The 19,541-nt window shown below is 37.6% G+C and overlaps 1 protein-coding gene across 5 annotated transcripts in view; it reads right to left on the minus strand.

The window, feature by feature from the left end:
• Positions 1-19,541, minus strand: part of Vps13a (vacuolar protein sorting 13 homolog A) — a 226,717-nt gene that overhangs the window by 35,320 nt on the left and 171,856 nt on the right. For all 5 annotated transcript variants that reach the window (NM_001100975.2, XM_039079915.2, XM_039079911.2 and 2 more), the window contains 9 exons: positions 19,348-19,481; positions 14,086-14,215; positions 9,318-9,550; positions 8,633-8,786; positions 7,699-7,845; positions 7,162-7,243; positions 6,032-6,101; positions 4,681-4,786; positions 969-1,082 (listed from right to left, as the gene is read on the minus strand). In NM_001100975.2, coding sequence (NP_001094445.2) covers positions 969-1,082; positions 4,681-4,786; positions 6,032-6,101; positions 7,162-7,243; positions 7,699-7,845; positions 8,633-8,786; positions 9,318-9,550; positions 14,086-14,215; positions 19,348-19,481 — 1,170 coding nt within the window. The remainder of the gene's footprint in view (positions 1-968; positions 1,083-4,680; positions 4,787-6,031; positions 6,102-7,161; positions 7,244-7,698; positions 7,846-8,632; positions 8,787-9,317; positions 9,551-14,085; positions 14,216-19,347; positions 19,482-19,541) is intronic.

Below are 19,541 nucleotides of genomic sequence, written 5' to 3' on the forward strand. Positions count from 1 at the left end.
TGGTGCACGCCTTCCCAGAACTCAGAAGGCAGAGGCAGATAAACTCTGAGTTCCAGAACAGCCAATGTTACCCAAAAACCTACTTCCAAGCAAGCAAGCAAGCACAGGACTTTTACGCTGTATTGTATACAAACCCCATATATTGGATTATACAGTAACTTTAATGTGCTATAAATAACCTGCAGAAATTGTGTTAAGACTTTTAGATAGTACTAGCAAGATGGCTTAGTAGTAGACAAAGGGGCTTGCTACCAAGTCTGACAACCTCAATTCAGTCCCTGGAAATCACATGGTCAAAGGAGAGATCTGATTCCCATATGCCGCCATGCTTACAGTGAGAAGTGTACACACATCAAAAGCAAAATCAAAACTGAGGTTTGGGATGGTGACACGGCTTAGCAGGTAAAATTACTTGGTACATAAGTCTGACAAGTTGAGTTCAAACCCAGAACTCAGAATGGAAGGAGAGAAGGTTATCCTCTAAGTTCCCATCCATTGTGACAAACACAGCCTACACACATACACCACGCACATACACACACACACACACACTAAAACATAATATATTCTGTGCTTTCTGTGCTGCAGTGTACATGTGTGCATGTACATGTGTGTGTGTGTATACATGAATGTGTATTGCTTTGTGTCTCTTAACCCCACTTTATGAATTTCTAACTAAAACATAAAAACAAATTTTTCATAATTTATGAAAAAAATCAAAGTCAAATAACAAAGAATCAAGATATAGAATCAGGTTGTAGGGCATTTCAATACTATTTCTAAAAGGTAAAAAGATTTTTTTTTAAAAAATGTAAGGGATCAATACCTCTTATTTATTATATATAGCTATAAAACTATACAACTACTATGCTTTTAAAGGAGAGAATTTACGTGCTAATTCCCTTCAAAGAGATCAAACCAATCTGCAATTATTTAGTTTATAAAACAAAATGAAGTATTTTTCTTACCTTGATAGGAGATATATGAAAATATTCAAAGAGATTGACTTGTGATTGATCTACTGATGAAACCACTTCAAATTCTTGTTCAAATGCTTCTACATCCCTGTGAAAATATTCCACCTACACAAGGAACACAAATACTGAAAGGACTTGTTTATGTAAGATATTTAAAGCCAATGCCTCTCACATTGAAGAAAATACCTCCTTAATACCCAGTCAGCATCCTTTTATCCCCCCTCACTGGTTGGTTTAATGATTGATTTTCCCTCAAAAATAAGATGAGGAGTTAAATATTTTCCTTTTTTCCCCTTTTATTAGATATTTTCTTTATTTACATTTCAAATGTTATCCCCTTTCCTGGTATCTCCTCTGGAAAATCCCTGTCCCATTCCCCCACCCCCTGCCTTCATGAGTGTGCACCCCCACCAACCAACCAACCAACCAACCAACCAACCAACCAACCAACCAACCCCTCCTGCCTCCCCACCCTGCCATTCCCCTACACTGGAGCATGGAGCCTTCATAGGACCAAGGGCCTCTCCTCCCACTGATGCCAGACAAGGCCATCCTCTGCTACATATGTGGCTGGAGCAACAGCATCCTTAATTGAAAGTTAGGGCCTCAGAATTAACTTGTATCATTACTGCTAGGGAAATCTGTCACAAACCACACGACAGATATACCTTTTATCTTTCTATTAAATGATACCTAGCTTTCCTCATGTGACTACAGATCTTATTTTAAAAGAGCACTAATACATTCCAGCAACATCCTTTGTGGATATTTGCTTCTTTAAACATAGTTCTGTAACAGTCTGTAGCACTTTGGTACTCGTCTTACTGCAATTTAGAATCTAGTAACATAATGTACAAAGGTGACCATACTAAATAATTTCACATGAGGTAGTGGTGGTTTTATTTTTGGTAACCACAAACACTTCTTTTCCAAATATGCACAGACCTAAGCTACTTCTGTGTGCTGAAAAAAAAAAGTCTCAAGAACTTGAGGTTACAGAAATTATACAGATATGCATAATCAATCAATCACCTGTCCATCCATATATGTGAGTGGTATATAAAGTTGTAATTTAGAAAGATAATAGAACTTGGAAAGCTAGGCCTCTGGTCCATCTGGGGCATTTCTATGGACGTGTGATGTAAAGAGCCAACTCTGGAAGTGGCTGTTAGCTGGCTCAGCAGCACTGCTCAGACACTGCCCATTCCTCCATCCTTTATTTCAGACTTGTGCTCTTTTGTGGAAAAACGCACATACTTTTTTATTCCAGAAATCTGTGTTCTGTCTATCCTTTCACCAGCCTTGTTGTTTTTACCATCATGCTTTGTACTGAGTTTTATATTTGGGGTGTGACCCAGTAATTTGTTCTTTTTCAAAATTATTGAGGCTAACTTGAGCCTTTGTGATTCCATTGAATTTTAAAAGCAGTTTGTCAAGTTCTTCAAACAACAGATTATAATTTACAGAGTATAGATTTTGTACTTTAAAATTTATTAGGTATTTATTTTTTGCTGGATTATATGTAGGAAGGTTGTTTATAAAGTTTTGATGTGGGGTCATAATTCTAGTACATAAGAAATAGGACTGATTTTGATATGTTGGTTCTTGTCATTTATAACTTACATAATTCATTTGCTGCCTCTAACTATGTATCTTCTTTTGGATTTTTGCATGTAAGATTAGATCATCTGAGAAAAGAGGTAATTTGATTTCTTTGGTTTTGATGTCTATGCTTTTGCTTTTTCATTCATACTTGGTTTTCCTGAAGCTAATGAGATGTTGGATGAGAACAGGCGTCAGGGGGCTGCTTCTGATCTATAGGGAAGATTTCCAGTGTTTTACCCTGAGATCTTTGTAGTTTTTGACTGTATATATATAATACCTATATTTATACAGTATTGTTCTTATACATCATGACAGACAGACAGACTTGGTTCCTAGTATTTTGCTGAAGACTTTTATGTTCATATTCATGAAAGATGACTCTGGTTTTAGAGTGCAGTTTTAGTTTTGTCTTGGTGTTGGAATAGTAATGGCTTTATAGTACGGGTCAACAAATGTTCTCCCTTCCTGTTTATTGGAGAAATTTGTGCAGTGTTTACTAGTCTTGAGGGGTGATGTAGTTGTGCTAGCATTGCCCTTCAGGTAGATTTAGGATCATGCCTCACATCTTAGGATCATGTAGCTCTAGGGTCACAAATTGTATCTTAGAGATCAAGTAAATTGAGGGTCAGGCTTCACGTCTTAGGGATCAGGTAGATCTAGGGTCATATCTTATCTCTTAGGGATCAGGTAGATCTAGGGTCACACCTCCCATCTTAGGGATTGTTTTAAAAATGCTTCTTCTGAGCCATTTTCACCACTTCTCTGTGACCTTAATATTTTGTCCATTTTTTTAAGTATTATAATTTATTGTCATAAAACTATTGGTATTATTTCTTTATAACTCATTTATCTGGGTAAAGACAGAGGTAAACTTCCTTCTGTGGTTCTTTCAAAAAAATATGTCTTTCACTTTCATTGTTTTTTTTCTACTGTTTTACTCTTTTAGCAAATGACATTTAGAAAGCACACTAAAAGCAGAATAATAAAAGAAAAATTGATTTGTACTCATTAACATTAAAAACATCTATGCCACTAAAATCATGCCAGAACAGTAGAAAACACTTGAAACTGCACAAAGAATCTGGAAATTCAACAGTAAGAAGACAGATACCCCATTACACAACCTGGAGAGCCCGAGCAGAGAAGATACACACACATTATTAGCACATTGAAAGATTCTCATCATAGGCTGAGATGGCTCAGTGGGTAAAGATACATCCTGCCAAGACTGCCAACCCGAGTCTGATGTTGGCACTCACACGGCAGAAGAGAGCCAATGCCTGTACGCTGTACACCAGACTTCCATAGACATGCCATGGTTCTTCTCTACATCTTCTCACAAACAAATGTTTAAAAACATAGCATCATTTCAGCCATACAAGCCACAGTGAGAAGCCAGTTCATACCCGCTAGTATGGCAAGACACAACCCACAAATAATAGTAACTGTTGTAGGGAAGGCTGAGAAATGACAGTGCTCACACGGTAAACAGATGAGAAATGGTGGAGTCACTGTAAACCACACTTCTAAAATGACTGGACATGGAAAATTGTTAGAGTGAATTCGCTGAAAGACTAAATAGATTAAACATTATTATTACAAGACTCAGTAAACACACTCTTAGGTACATGAGAAATAAAAAGCTTAAGTTTACATAAAATATGTATATGCCAAACACCATCATACTTGTAAAATGTAAAAGCAAGCCAGATTTCAAGTGACCAATGAATCAGCAGAGTGTAACAAACTCATATAATGAATTATTACTTGGTCATAAAAAGGAATGAAGTACTAATAATACATGTTACAACATAAGAGAAACCTTAAAAACATGCTAAGTGATAGGGGTATAAAGGGACCTTGAGGGGAAATGGGGATGAATAGGATATATCACTGTATACATGTATGAAATTCTCATAAAGAAAAAATATGAAGTCCTCAACACCACACACTAAGAGTTTGTATATATAAATATTATAGGCAAAGGTTCTTGAATTTCGCCAGGTAATGACAACTTTATCTACAGAGTTTGTAATATTTTCTTAGACCTTCTCTTTTCATAATGTTTTCTATCAAATGCTGTAATTCCACATCTTACCTCTGTTTTCTCAGTCACTTCGGTTTTTGGGACAAGGTCTGCTAGGGCATACACAAACCCAAGATCCAACCTGAGATCCATTTCTTGAATCAACACTTTGAAATACCTGTATTAAAATGTAGGAAACAAACAAACAAAAATAAAGAAAATACACTAAGAGAATTAGATAAGGTAGAAGAGATCAACTTTAGAGCTTTGAAACTTGGGACTAAAGGAATGAGAGCGATGAACCACACTGTAACAGCAAGAAACTCCAAATATGAAAGTAGCCATAGAAAAGAAACTGACTGCTGACAAGAAGTCCAGAACAGGCCATTACAGCACAACAATAATGAACGTACAACTACATGTGATAAATCATTACATTTAAATAAAAAAAATAATTAAAAAAGCAAGTCCTAAAAGTATTTTATAGTTTGAAATATTTTGAGAAAATCAGACATTAACCTAGCTAGCTAGAGAGATGGCTCAGTGGTTAAGAGAATTCACTGGCTGCTCTTCCAGAGGACCAAGGTTGAGCGCCACCATCCATAGAGGGCTTATAATTGTCTATAATTCCAGTCCCAGGAATCACATGTCCTCTTCGGGTCTTAGCAAGCACCTCATATATATAATGGTATGCAGGCAAGACACTCAGATACATAAAATAAAAATAAAGGGAGAAATTAAAATGAGAAAATAAAAATAAGATGTTTAACTATACACATACATAGTAATACTTATTTATTTTAAAATGTTATCTATTTATCAGTGTGCATGTCCCCAAAGAACACTGCAGAGGCAGCGGTTTCCTTCCACCTTTGTATGGGCTCCAGGGGATCAATGGTAGGTTTACTAGGCTTGTGCTGCGAGAGGCTGCATCCATTGAGCCCTCTCACTAGCTCCATAATACTGCATTCTTAAAGTAGGGAAACATATACAGTTCATTTCAGTGATGAGGAGAAAGAAAGACAGAGGGATTATCATTTAGATGGATGCTGTGCTCTAATCTGCTTCTTAGAAGGAGTGAGTCATGAATAAGATGGAAATCTTACTTTTGTCACTGTTCCTAAAACAATGTAGTCATTATAAATAATTTACAACAGGAAAAATGCATATAAAAAGAAAAATAATAAAGTACCTGAGGTCTAGAGACAATTATTGTTAACCTGTACATATATTTTATCCAGAATCTCCTGACTTTCTAAGATTACCAAATACTATAATAGATTTTATTTTACCTTTAAATTTTATTTTCTTACACTTAAATATCTGGCTCACATAAAATTTGGTTTTAACAGCAACAAAATATATTCAAACGATCAAACAAAACAATTAAATAAACACACAGGAACTATATGAAAACACTTACTTAATGCGTGATATTTGGGAATGTCCTGCAGATCTCATGACAATACTGACATCTGTAAATGGCTTTGGTGCTGTGAAAGTTAAAAATACGATTATACTCATCACATTTTAACCCAAAGGATGGGCATTTTCTTTAAATTTAATTTATACATCAATGGAAAATTAATCAGGTAGTAAATCATCATCAGCAAATAAAATTAATGGCATCTCCATGGTCACCTAGTCTTACTTTCAGATCTCAGAACTACCTTTATGAATTAGAAACAAGAGCGAATTGTAAAAATAGGGTCTGGATGCTTGCACAGTCCAGCTTCTAAGTGGACTAGCATCTGTATGTAAGAGGGTGAAAAGACCTGCAAGGAAACTGTAAAGAAAAGCCACTACAAAGTGTGACACCCAAGGTTTATGGTCTGTGGTGGGCACACAGAACAGGGAAGCAAAGAGGTGGAATGCACAGGTGGTAGTGAGCAGAGAGAAAGTACAGTAAAAAGGGTAACAAGAAAGGGAAGAAACACAAAAGAACAAAGAAAGGTTGAAGACAGAGTGCCAGTTACGTTCATTAGAATACAGGACCATTCAGAAAATACTGAATCTGGGTGCTGGAGAACCAGCTCAATGGCTAATAGCCCTTACTGCACTTCCCAGCACCTACACTGGCAGCTCACAACCACCTATAGCTCCAGTTCCAGGAGCTCTGATGCCCTCTTCTGGTTGCTGCAGGCACCAGGCATGCATAGGATGTACACATACATTCTTAGGCATACACATAAGGTAAATGATAAAATCTTAAAAAAACAAAACAAAGCAAACAAACAAAAAAAAAACCACTGGATCTAAATGTTTTCATTGTTTACTCAGTTTCTAATATTTTAAACATTATAGGTTATTAATTAGTTCATGTATCAGTAATATGCCTTAAAATTCCTATTTCTAAAAACTCCAATACATTTTAAAATAACCTTTCTCAAACTCGAGCATTCACATGGTGTTGCGATGAATAACTCCTAGTCCTTCATTAAGCAGTTTTATTATCTATTAATCTATAAAAACTAAATTTGAGAATGCTACTGTTATAGCCAATAAACCAACTAGCCACATAACTGTATACCACAATCTAAAAGTAGCACAAACCTGAGTCCATGGTGACAGACCTTGGAGGTTTAATAGGATAAAACACGAAAGGAAAAATAGCACCATGAATCTGATTTTGGATCTAAGGAAATGAAACAAGAATTAGTTTTAGCATATCACGTACACAGTCTGACTGCAGTCAGACAAGTCAACATGCCACTGGGTACAGAGTGAAGCCTCAGCAGCCCTCCCGACTGCAGCCTCCCTTCTTTCTTTCATCTTCTTCCTTATCTTTTCTTCCCTTTCTTTCTTCTTTTTCTGTTTCTCTTTCTCTCAAACTGACCCTCCCTGATCCATGCCATCTTTCTTCTTAGACAGAGAGTCTCATTACATAGCACAGGCTGGCTTTGGACTCATGGTGATCCTCCTGCCTCAGCTTCTCAAGTGCTGGGATTACAGACATATGTAATTCTGGCTACTTTTCCACTTTGTTTTTACTCAAGGGCGTCCATCTTGTCTTCTTGAGCTTTGTCTGAGATAAAACAGACCAGGGGACACATCTGGGCTTTTACTGTTTTACATACACTTCAGACTCACCTGTATTCTATAAATCTGAATTCTGAATGATGACTGATGCGCAGATGTGTTATATTCTACTTTTAGTGCTGGGAGGTAATTTCTCCGGACAGCTATCACATGTGGTTCCAGAATTTTCATGTCATTGCCACTAGGTGTTAAGAGAACCTGAAAAATATTGCCCCTTCATAATAAAATGGGTTTTTGTTTTGATCATTTATTAAAATTAAAAATTTATATAAAAATAACTTTGAGATATAGTAATTTAAAATGTAAAGTCTACAGAAGAGGGTAGTGAGGTGGGGAAATGAGTAGAAGCAAAGTATAATGATATAGCTCTGAAAGCCATTACTTTGTATGCTAACTTAAAAAATGAATTAAAGTTGAACATGCATATGTGAAATCTCAGAATGCTGGCAGCAGAGACAGAGGATTGCTATCCGCAAGGATAGTTTGGTCCACAAGGCAAGTTTCTGGCCCGCTAGGGCAAAACTAACCAAACCAAATCAAACCCCGAAGAAAAGTTTTTAAAATATATGGTTAAGATTCAAATCTTTATGTTCATTTCCCTAAATTTAGAACAAATATCTATATAAAGATTATAGCTTGGCTATATCACTTTTTATATTTAATTTCTAAAACTGGTTTTAATAAAATAATCCAATCAAAGAAAAATAGTCTTAAAATTAGAAAAATCTTGTTTCTTGTTAGAGAATTAGTTACTAGAATCTTGAGCATGGTTCGATTTCCTAATACAATTTCACCTTTTTTTGTTTCTTAAATGTTCTTTAATACTTTCAATCCAATTGCTTTCAGTTCACTTTTATGCAGCTGATATGAAGTCTATACATTTGTGTTAACTACATGTTTTGTAAGAAGTCCGTTTCTTCTTAAAATTCAAAAGTAATTCAAACGATAGTATACATTACAAGTCACATTAGCATTTTAAACTTACTGGAATGCTATTGTCCAACTCAACAACCTTGTCCTCCAAGGGCGAAGACTCTGTGTACTCCCTGAATTCCTTCTCCAGCTTCTCGGTGTGTTTCACACTCATTGGCTTCCACCTGGACTTTTTCTTTGGTTTTGTCTCCCAAACCACATCAGAACTTACATATAAAAGCAGAAATCACTGTATTAATTTATAACCATTTAAGTAGTAAATTACTTATTCAGTCAGTATTCTAGGTAGAAGAAAAATACTACTGAACATCTCTGACATTCTTCATTTTTGCTAGGGGGTTACAGATAATAAATAGTAATCATGAACAAATCAATTTGAGTATCTGGGAGAGAGAAATGCTTTTGAACCAAGAACATGTATACAGTCTAAAATGGATCTGCCATCTTACCTACCAGGAATGGTAAGAATCATTAAAGTGGTATTTAAAATGAACTAGTCACTAGGCCCCATTATGAAGCTGTCCCTTAAGGGAGACACTGAGGGTAAAAACATTTCAGATACATGAGCAGCTTTACCAAAGACCCTCAAGCAGAGGACGGCAGTGCCCAAAGAATAGAGACTAGCATGACGGGGACACACTGGGGGTAGAGATGATAGAAGCCAATGAGAGGAACAGCAAGGTAAAGCCTTTGAGGGACAGACTGAGTTTTAGTTTTCAACTATGAATGCATCTAACCTTGTAATGCCTATGTAAGCGACTTCTTGCTTTGTATAGTTATTGACAAGTGAGATCCCGACATCCTGCAATGCCAGCACAACTTCCAGCTCCGCTAACTCTGCCTTCTCACTCTCATATGTTACTTTAAACACTCTTGGATCTTCAGTGAATAAAATAATACGCTGCAGGCCTTCAAAGAACGACACTAAATAAATGGTTTTTTTCCCCACACTTATGGGCGTCATCATATCCTAAAAGAAAACAAAAAAGGGAATCAGAGTTTGTACTCTGCAAAGAGCTGCAGATACCAGCAAACAGGAAGTCTATACTTGATATTTACATGATAAGAATACAAAGAACCTTACTGCCTAAGGCTAAGGCAGCAAACCACTTGCATAGGACTTGGAGACAGTTATCCCTCACACGAGCTATTTCAGACAATTCATCACAATCTGTACAATGCCTGGAAGATTTCCTCACTAAAATAACCTCACGTCAGCTGCTACATTATAATGACACTGTTAATCATAAAGTCAAATCAGTTAAATACATTTTAGATCATAATAAACTCTAACTTAAAGTCTTATAGGCTAAATCAATAACATTTTTTTGCTTCATTTGAACTATGGTAAATACAGTACATTAAAGGTTGTTTAAGCCTCATATTCACATTTCCTTACAGCAGAGTAAGAAAGGGTATTTGCTATCCTAGTCACAAGCCTTACAAAGACTGATACAGCCGGGTGCAGTAACTCACAGTCTTCACTCTACACATCTATAACCATTGGACTTGGCAGGCAGAGGCCAAAGGACTGCCCTGAGCTCAAACGAGCCAAGGCTACAGTGGGAGGCCTTGTTTCAAGTTCTAAGACAAATAAAATTCATACGTAACAACAACAACATACAGCACTGATGTTTTCTACAGGGCTTAGGAGACTCCTTTATAAATACTGGGTTAGGAGACAATGAGATCACTCAACAGAAGCCTAGAGACCTGAGTCCATCTCCAAAACTCATGGTAGAAGGAGAGAAATGATTCACATAAGTTGTCTTCTGACCTCCTCATGAAGGCCTGTGGTATATTTGCACTCATATGTATATGCCCATATACATCTCCACATGTATAATAACAGAGATTAAAATTAAAAATTAATGGATAAACAGTGTATTGGTATCTTCTTTAAATTCAATGATTAAAAAATGAAGCAAATTAACAGTTAAGCATAAATTCTAGCTAATAAATATTCTGATCAATAGAAATTTAATATTTAGTTCACATTTATGTTACACAGAAATTAAAAATTGAAGTTACCATAAAATTATTATCTAGGTACTATAGTAGTATCCACAAAAACTTCTAAAATAAAATACATAGTACTGAAGTTCAGACAATTAATAAAACGTATATTTTCAAATCTGAATCTCTAATATACCAAATTTCAGACTTATCTTTATAAATTTCAAATACTCATTATTATTTAACTATGTAATGTGATAATCAAGATATCATCTGAGCCTTTAATCCTTGAGAGGCAGACAGGTGGATGTTGCTCAGCTGATGCCAGCCTGGTATGCATATCAGATTCTAGGACCACAAGGGCTTTTAAGGGAGACTCTCCCTGCCACAAACAAACAAACAACCCCAAAAAACAACAAAAAAAAACAAACAGTAAATTGAATCTAACAAAAGAAAACAAACCCTACTAATCAAGAATTTTTTTAAAAATAATGATGCATGTTATTTTTTTATTATTTTTTAAAGATTTATTTATGATGTATACAGCATCCTGCCTGCATGTATGCTTACAGGCCAGAGGAAGGCACCAGATCCTATTACAGATGGCTGTGGGCCACCATGTGGTTGCTGGGACTTGAACTCAGGACCTCTGAAAGAGTAGCCATTGCTCTTAACCTCTAAGCCATCTCTCCAGCCCAAAAAATTTTAAAGGATTACAGTTAGGCTAATTATATGAAATTTGCTTTAAAATAAAAATCAAATCAACTAATGCCCACATTGAAAGAAAATTAAACAAAAAATCCAACTAGTTCAAGAGGTCTAAGGAAATGGCTACTGGTTAAAACCTCAGGGCGATCTGGAGCAGCTCACAGGCACTGTATGCATGCAGGCTGAAAGGGTCTGGCATCCTTGGGAATCTGTGAGCATATGGCACACATACACAGTACTCAGGCACGTACACCAACACACACAAGTGACTAAAGTCTAAAAAAATACAAGTGTATGCAACGACAAAGAAACCCCAAACCCAGAATTTCTTTTTTTTTTTCTCTTTTTTTTTTCCTTTTTCTATTTTTCGGAGCTGGGGACCAAACCCAGGGCCTTGCGCTTGCTAGGCAAGTGCTCTACCACTGAGCTAAGTCCCCAACCCCAAACCCAGAATTTCTTTTTTTTTTTTTTTTTTATTAACTTGAGTATTTCTTATATACATTTCGAGTGTTATTCCCTTTCCCGGTTTCCGGGCAAACATCCCCCTCCCCCCTCCCCTTCCTTATGGGTGTTCCCCTCCCAACCTTCCCCCCATTGCCGCCCTCCCCCCATAGACTAGTTCACTGGGGGTTCAGTCTTAGCAGGACCCAGGGCTTCCCCTTCCACTGGTGCTCTTACTAGGATATTCATTGCTACCTATGGGGTCAGAGTCCAGGGTCAGTCCATGTATAGTCTTTAGGTAGTGGCTTAGTCCCTGGAAGCTCTGGTTGCTTGGCATTGTTGTACTTTTGGGGTCTCGAGCCCCTTCAAGCTCTTCCAGTTCTTTCTCTGATTCCTTCAATAGGGGACCTATTCTCAGTTCAGTGGTTTGCTGCTGGCATTCGCCTCTATATTTGCTGTATTCTGGCTGTGTCTCTCAGGAGCGATCTACATCCGGCTCCTGTCGGTCTGCACTTCTTTGCTTCATCCATCTTGTCTAATTGGGTGGCTGTATATGTATGGGCCACATGTGGGGCAGGCTCTGAATGGGTGTTCCTTCAGTCTCTGTTTTAATCTTTGCCTCTCCCTTCCCTGCCAAGGGTATTCTTTTTCCTCATTTAAAGAAGGAGTGAAGCATTCACATTTTGATCATCCGTCTTGAGTTTCGTTTGTTCTAGGGATCTAGGGTAATTCAAGCATTTGGGCTAATAGCCACTTATCAATGAGTGCATACCATGTATGTCTTTCTGTGATTGGGTTAGCTCACTCAGGATGATATTTTCCAGTTCCAACCATTTGCCTACGAATTTCATAAACTCGTTGTTTTTGATAGCTGAGTAATATTCCATTGTGTAGATGTACCACATTTTCTGTATCCATTCCTCTGTTGAAGGGCATCTGGGTTCTTTCCATTTTCTGGCTATTATAAATAAGGCTGCGATGAACATAGTGGAGCACGTGTCTCTTTTATATGTTGAGGCATCTTTTGGGTATATGCCCAAGAGAGGTATAGCTGGATCCTCAGGCAGTTCAATGTCCAATTTTCTGAGGAACCTCCAGACTGATTTCCAGAATGGTTTTACCAGTCTGCAATCCCACCAACAATGGAGGAGTGTTCCTCTTTCTCCACATCCTCGCCAGCATCTGCTGTCACCTGAGTTTTTGATCTTAGCCAATCGCACTGGTGTGAGGTGAAATCTCAGGGTTGTTTTGATTTGCATTTCCCTTATGACTAAAGATGTTGAACATTTCTTTAGGTGTTTCTCAGCCATTCGGCATTCCTCAGCTGTGAATTCTTTGTTTAGCTCTGAACCCCATTTTTTAATAGGGTTATTTGTTTCCCTGCGGTCTAACTTCTTGAGTTCTTTGTATATTTTGGAAATAAGGCCTCTATCTGTTGTAGGATTGGTAAAGATCTTTTCCCAATCTGTTGGTTGCCGTTTTGTCCTAACCACAGTGTCCTTTGCCTTACAGAAGCTTTGCAGTTTTATGAGATCCCATTTGTCGATTCTTGATCTTAGAGCATAAGCCATTGGTGTTTTGTTCAGGAAATTTTTTCCAGTGCCCATGTATTCCAGATGCTTCCCTAGTTTTTCTTCTATTAGTTTGAGTGTGTCTGGTTTGATGTGGAGGCAGATCGATCCATCCTTATCACCCTGTACAAAGCTTAAGTCCAAGTGGATCAAGGACCTCCAAAAAAAAAACCCAGAATTTCTTAATTGGTAAAAATACTTTTCACTGAAGAAAAGTCTGTAAAGTAAAAATGCTTATAGAGGGCAGCAAGCCGGCCAGTGGTCAAGGGCTGTAAAACATGATTTCAGGGCCTGAAATGACCATCATTTGTTTTTACAGCTTGCCTCTGAGAAATGAATTCTTTTTAGTTTAGGTACTGTACAGAACTGAAAATCTAGGGGATTGTAAGTATAGGGTATAGATTCTTAAGGAATGAGTGCTGGATGAAGACCACCATCTTTCCTAACAGTAAAAACAGATGAGAAAGAAAGTCAGACTTGCAGCTCTTGGTACTTCTGGAAGAATCAAGTGTCACAGGACTCATTTTCACAAGTACAAGGAAAGCCTGAACTCTGCTGCTTCCTCTAAAGGCCCAGCTTTCGGACACCCCTGCATACTCCTTTACAGAAACAATAGGTGTTTACTGGCTCCCATTTCTACTTAGCTTCTGGCTGGAATTTGAAAAAAGGCAAATCAAAATAAAACAGAAAGTTAAAAACATCTTCAACTGCTTTTAAACTCATTGCTAGCTTTTAAAGATTAGCAGGAAAACAGCCCTTAATCATATAGGTGGTAAAGAAACAGAGAGGCAGCTGAGAACCCCATGATGACAGTACAGACAGTACTTACGTCCTTATGTGTTACTTCACCATAGCTTTGCCCACAGCTCCACTTCAGCTTCCGAGAGCCCACTGGATCAGCCCACGTGTAATATACTGCTTTTCCAGGAGGAAGGGAATCTTCGATTTCACTCAGAGAACTGACATTAAACAGTAAAAATATGTATTAAGTCAAATGCAGTTAACAAATACATAAAAATCCTAAATAATATTTCATTCTTATCCCACTGAGATTTGTAAAAATTCCCAGAAAAGGATTTTTTCCTTATACAATGAAAAGAGTAAGTCAGATTCCTTTCAGAATGTTACACCTCTCCCAATGAAAAACATATATCTAAAGAAAAAATAATGTGAAAGGAAATATTTTTCTGAGGAAATAAAGATCTTCAAGCATCTAAAGTTACTTTTGTTTTATTTTTTTAAAGATTTATTTATTTATTATATATAAGTACACTGTAGCTGTCTTCAGACACACTAGAAGAGGGCATCAGATCTCTTTACAGATGGTTGTGAGCCACCATGTGGTTGTTGGGATTTGAACTCAGGACCTCTGGAAGAGCAGTCAGTGCTCTTAACCACTGAGCCATCTCTCCAGCTCTTGTTTTGTTTTAAAATATAGGAAAATATTCTTATTCACATAAAATCATAGATAGTTCTTATTTCCTAAGCAATGGTGTTGCTGTGTATACTGGGTAGTTTCTGGCACTTGAGACAAATAGAGTCTCTTGCAGAAATACAACCTTAACTGAGGAAGTTCTCCATCAGATTGGCCTATGGGCACGTCTATGGGGTATTTTCTTGATTAATGAATGATGTGAGAGGGCCCAGTTCTTTGTGAGCAGGTTGTCTTGGGCTGTTTAAGAAATCAAAGCAAGCCATGGAGAGCAAGTCAACAAGCAGCATTCCTCAGTTCCTGCTTTCAGGCTTTTGCCCAGTTTTTGCTCTGACTTTTCTCAGTGATGGACTGTGATCAGGATATGTAAGCCAAATAAGTCCTTTCTTCCCCAAGTTAGCTTTGGCCAGTGATTTATTATAGCAACAGAAAGCAGAGTCTCTCTCTCTCTCTCTCTCTCTCTTTCTCTCTCTCTCTCTCCCTCTCCCTCTCCCTCTCCCTCTCTGTAGATTGAAAAATGAATTGTTTTACAATTTTACATACAAGTTAGAGAGCTCAAATGCAAAATGACTAAATGAAAACAGCTACAGCATAGGACAGAAACAAATAAATAGGAAGATATAGGTCAAAGAATACAAACAAAATAGTACAGATGTAAGATGAAAGAGAGGTCTGACGTATACATTTAAAGATTAAATGTATTATATTATGGATTTTATTGAATAAGTAGACTTGAGGTGCTCTCATCAAAGACTAAAAGTAACCATAGCTAGGGATACAGTTTAGTGGTAGGTCGCTACATACAAAAAGTAAGTAGTAAGAAACAGATGTGTTAATCTGCTTCAGTAGACAAAACACTAGATTGCTTATATGTATTCCAAAACACGGAACACTATGCTGCAAACTTCTGCCTTATAGGAGGTATGGGGATGCAGCACAGTGGTGATTGCCAACAACACACAAAGCCCTCAATTCCATCCTCTGAACTAAAAAGGTAGACAAAGTCCTATACAGGAGCTGGGGAGGTGGCTCCTATTACAAGCACATGTAGCTTTTCTACAAGACCCAGGCTTACTTCCCAGCACTCACTTTAGGAGACTCAGAACAACCTGCAACTCCAGTTCCAGAGGACCAAACTCCTCTTCTGGCCTCTGAGGGCCATTGTACACACACAGCATGTACACCCACATATACAGAAAGACAAAAAGTTCTGTAATTCAAACGTAGTGCAGAATTCTGGGTCTGTTACCCAGATTCAAAACTAATCAAACAATATCAACAAAAACTGAAAATTATGAGTTTCACACAGCCATAAATAGGACAAGTTATTTTCCAAATTATTAGAAATGTATGTGATAGAATATTATGGCAAAGAACGGAGGCTATGGCTCCATGAATTAAGTGCTTACAATACTAGTGTGAGGAATAGTTTGGATCCCCACAGACCCTTTCCTAAAACCTCAAACCCAGAAGGCTGAGCGAAGGGATTCCTGGAGCAAGCTAGCTGGAAAGACTAAAAATAATCTTCAAGCTCCTGGCTCAGCCAGAGACCCACCTCAAGAAATAAAATGAAGATCAATCAGAGAGACCACCATTTTGGGCGCGCGCACACACACACACACACACACACACACACACACACACACACACACACACACACACACACAGAGAGAGAGAGAGAGAGAGAGAGAGAGAGAGACAGAGAGAGAGAGAGAGACAGAGACAGAGACAGAGAAAGAGAAAGAGAGAGACAGAGAGAGGCAAGAGATAAAATTTGGTTACAATTATTAAAATGGTTTAAAGATTTCTGTCAAAGGACAAACAACCAAACCACAATGCAGTCCCAGTAATTAGGAGCCAGAGTTTACGACCAGCCTGGGCCATACAATAAAAACCTGTGTCAAAACAACGTAGGGCAACACTGAACTTGGGAAACCAACAAAATTCTACACAAATGCTGCCAAAAATTGTGTTTTGAAACAATTTATGACTGCCATAGTGCTACAACTTTAACAGAAGGCAGGGAGGTAGAGGACAGGAGTACAGAAAGGAATGCTACAGTCACACAAGCTGGGGTTACAAAGATTATGCATTTTTCAATTCACTAGAGAATTAAAATGAACAGCTGGAACATACAAGACATGACAGACTAATTCAACAAAATCCTAACTATATAAAAATCCATCTTACACACTGAAATCAGCTCAATTTTAGTGAAAGCAATTAGTAATGTCAATGGCTGACAGAGCACCCATTCCTTTCCTTGTTATTAACAAGAAATGATACACCTAATTCTGTACATCTCCTAGGGTCTTCTGCACTTGCTAAGGAGGCTCTTTAAACAATCCATCTTACCATTTTTTAAAGAAAAGAGAAGGGAACTGAAGAGAACAAGGGGAACCCAACCTCACTGGCATTCCTCATATACAGAGAAAAGGCATCAAATGTAAATATACTGATGATTAGGCAAATTTGGATTTAAAAATGTTAATGTCGGATTCATTACAAAATATTATTCATGCAAAAATTTAACCAAGTCTTATCTTTGATAGCAGTGTGAATTTAAAGAAAAGGGAAACTAAGAATGTTTAACTATGTATTTGTACACATTTTTTTTTTTTTTGGTTCTTTTTTTCGGAGCTGGGGACCGAACCCAGGGCCTTGCGCTTCCTAGGTAAGCGCTCTACCACTGAGCTAAATCCCCAGCCTCATTTGTACACATTTTAATCATGGAAAAACCCCTAGCATCCTTGCATGGAAAGGTGAAATAAAAAACTATGTACAGCAATTACAGAATCACAAGGAAATTCTTCAGCAGTCAGGCCATCTTGCAGGGAAACACCCAGGAAGTACAGAGAATGCTCAGGAAATAAAGACTTTAGTCTGTGTTAAATAGAGTACAAAAGGGGCACCACTTACAAATGTAGTCTAAAAACAATTTTTAAGGAAACGGAATTTCCAGTATGAAAGTATTAAGAGCTGGCTCTATCAGAAGAACAGGCATTACTTAGGCCATCAAAGCAAAGCCCCGTCTTTTTGCCAGGAGAACCATCTATGAAGATTAGAAGGAAGCATCTAGCTCATGCTCAGTTTGTCCATATTTGATCTTAGGATAGCATCAAAACTGTGGAAATAAACTTCTGTTGTTTATAAATTATTCAGTCTAAGGTATTTTTCTTACAGTAGCCAAAATATATAAAGGTGCGGTTTGTTAGGTTTATAATGTGGATAACAACAATGAAAATCCGGTTTGTCTTCTTTTCCAGTGATGAGCATGAGAGGATAATGTGTAAGGATTAGGCACTCACTAGCTGGACTGGAGATCCTAGTCAATGCTTTTGTCTTCAATCAACAATTGGAACCATAAATGGCAGGAGAAGGAAGTATACATGAATAAGTGTACTGAAGCTAACTAGACCAATGAAAATAAAAAAGAGCCAAGTCAAAGCAAATCCGAGGCAGCCTATGGTCACTCAGTAGGGAAACACACAGCCATAGAAGCTTTAGCAGCACTAAGACACAGCTTCACAGAAGATGTTAGTAGCAGTCCTAAACCACTGACACTTGGTTATAGTATTAGGGAAACAGTAAAAAATGTTTGAAATTTTTGAAAAATTGGCACATCCTATTTTTTCAAACCATGAAAAGCCTTTCAGGGTTGCACTGATGGCTCAGGCAATAAAGTGCTTGTCATATGCATTTAAAAGCATGCACCTGTAATCCTAATAACCAGAGAAGCAGAGACTGGAGGATTCCTGGAACTCAGCAACTACTCAGTCTTGTTGATTCAATGAACTCCAGGTTAAGTTAGAGACCCTGTCCATGAGATGGAGAGACAGAGAGGAAGATAACCAACATCTACCTCTAGCCTCCATGCAAATACACATCTATAACACCAGTCATGTGTACATACAAACATGTTTATATATACATATAGACCACATAATACATGTGTGCTAGACAGAGACTCTTGAGATGAGACATAGACAGAGACAGAAAGATAACACATATAGAGAAAGAGGTGAAGACAGACACACACACATAGACACACATAAGAGACACAGACACATACACACACCCAAAGACAGACACCCAAAGACAGAGAGACAGAAGAGAGAAAGACACATCACAAACAAAAACAGAGAGACAAGAGACACAGAGAAACAAACATACAGAGACACACAAAGATAGAGAGACAGACAGAGACAGAGTAACTTAGCTGAATGTAGTGGTTCACACATGTAATCCAAGTACTTAGTGATCCAAGGCTGGTGAATCTCCTGGGCTTAAGGAAGGGATCAACTCCATACAAAGTTCAAAGTCAGCCTATAGTACATAGTGAGATCCCGACTCAAATGTCACCCACCAAAACAAAACAAAAGACAAACCTTGGATACCCTTGACTGATTCTGATATACTCCTCACAGACTGCACAAAGACTAATATCTGTGGCAAGGACTTAGTTCTTTCAAGTGTCTTTACTCATTTAAAAATGATTATAATTATAAAATCAGTTCCACTTCTATATAACTGACTAAAAGGAATCATTTTAACAAACACAGTAACATTAATAGCAATATCTGAAGGACTCGTTAGAAGGAATTGAGGGTCCCTCATCCAAATATGCAAACCATAAATCACAGTTATCTATCTCCTTACCTTTGGTTGTACTGAACAGGGTCACTCTTGGTATGGTTTATTAATAGGAACGTAGCTGCTCCTTCATGGTAATCTGAAAATGTAATAACTGTAGAGTGCTCAGCCAAATTAACTTCTGCAATAACACCTCCAAGCTTAAAGGGTGGAAAAAATTTTAATGTGATCATTTTGCTCAGAATATTAGTTGACAGCAT

The sequence above is a fragment of the Rattus norvegicus genome, chromosome 1, assembly GCF_036323735.1.
Source record: "Rattus norvegicus strain BN/NHsdMcwi chromosome 1, GRCr8, whole genome shotgun sequence".
Classification (NCBI taxonomy): domain Eukaryota; kingdom Metazoa; phylum Chordata; class Mammalia; order Rodentia; family Muridae; genus Rattus; species Rattus norvegicus.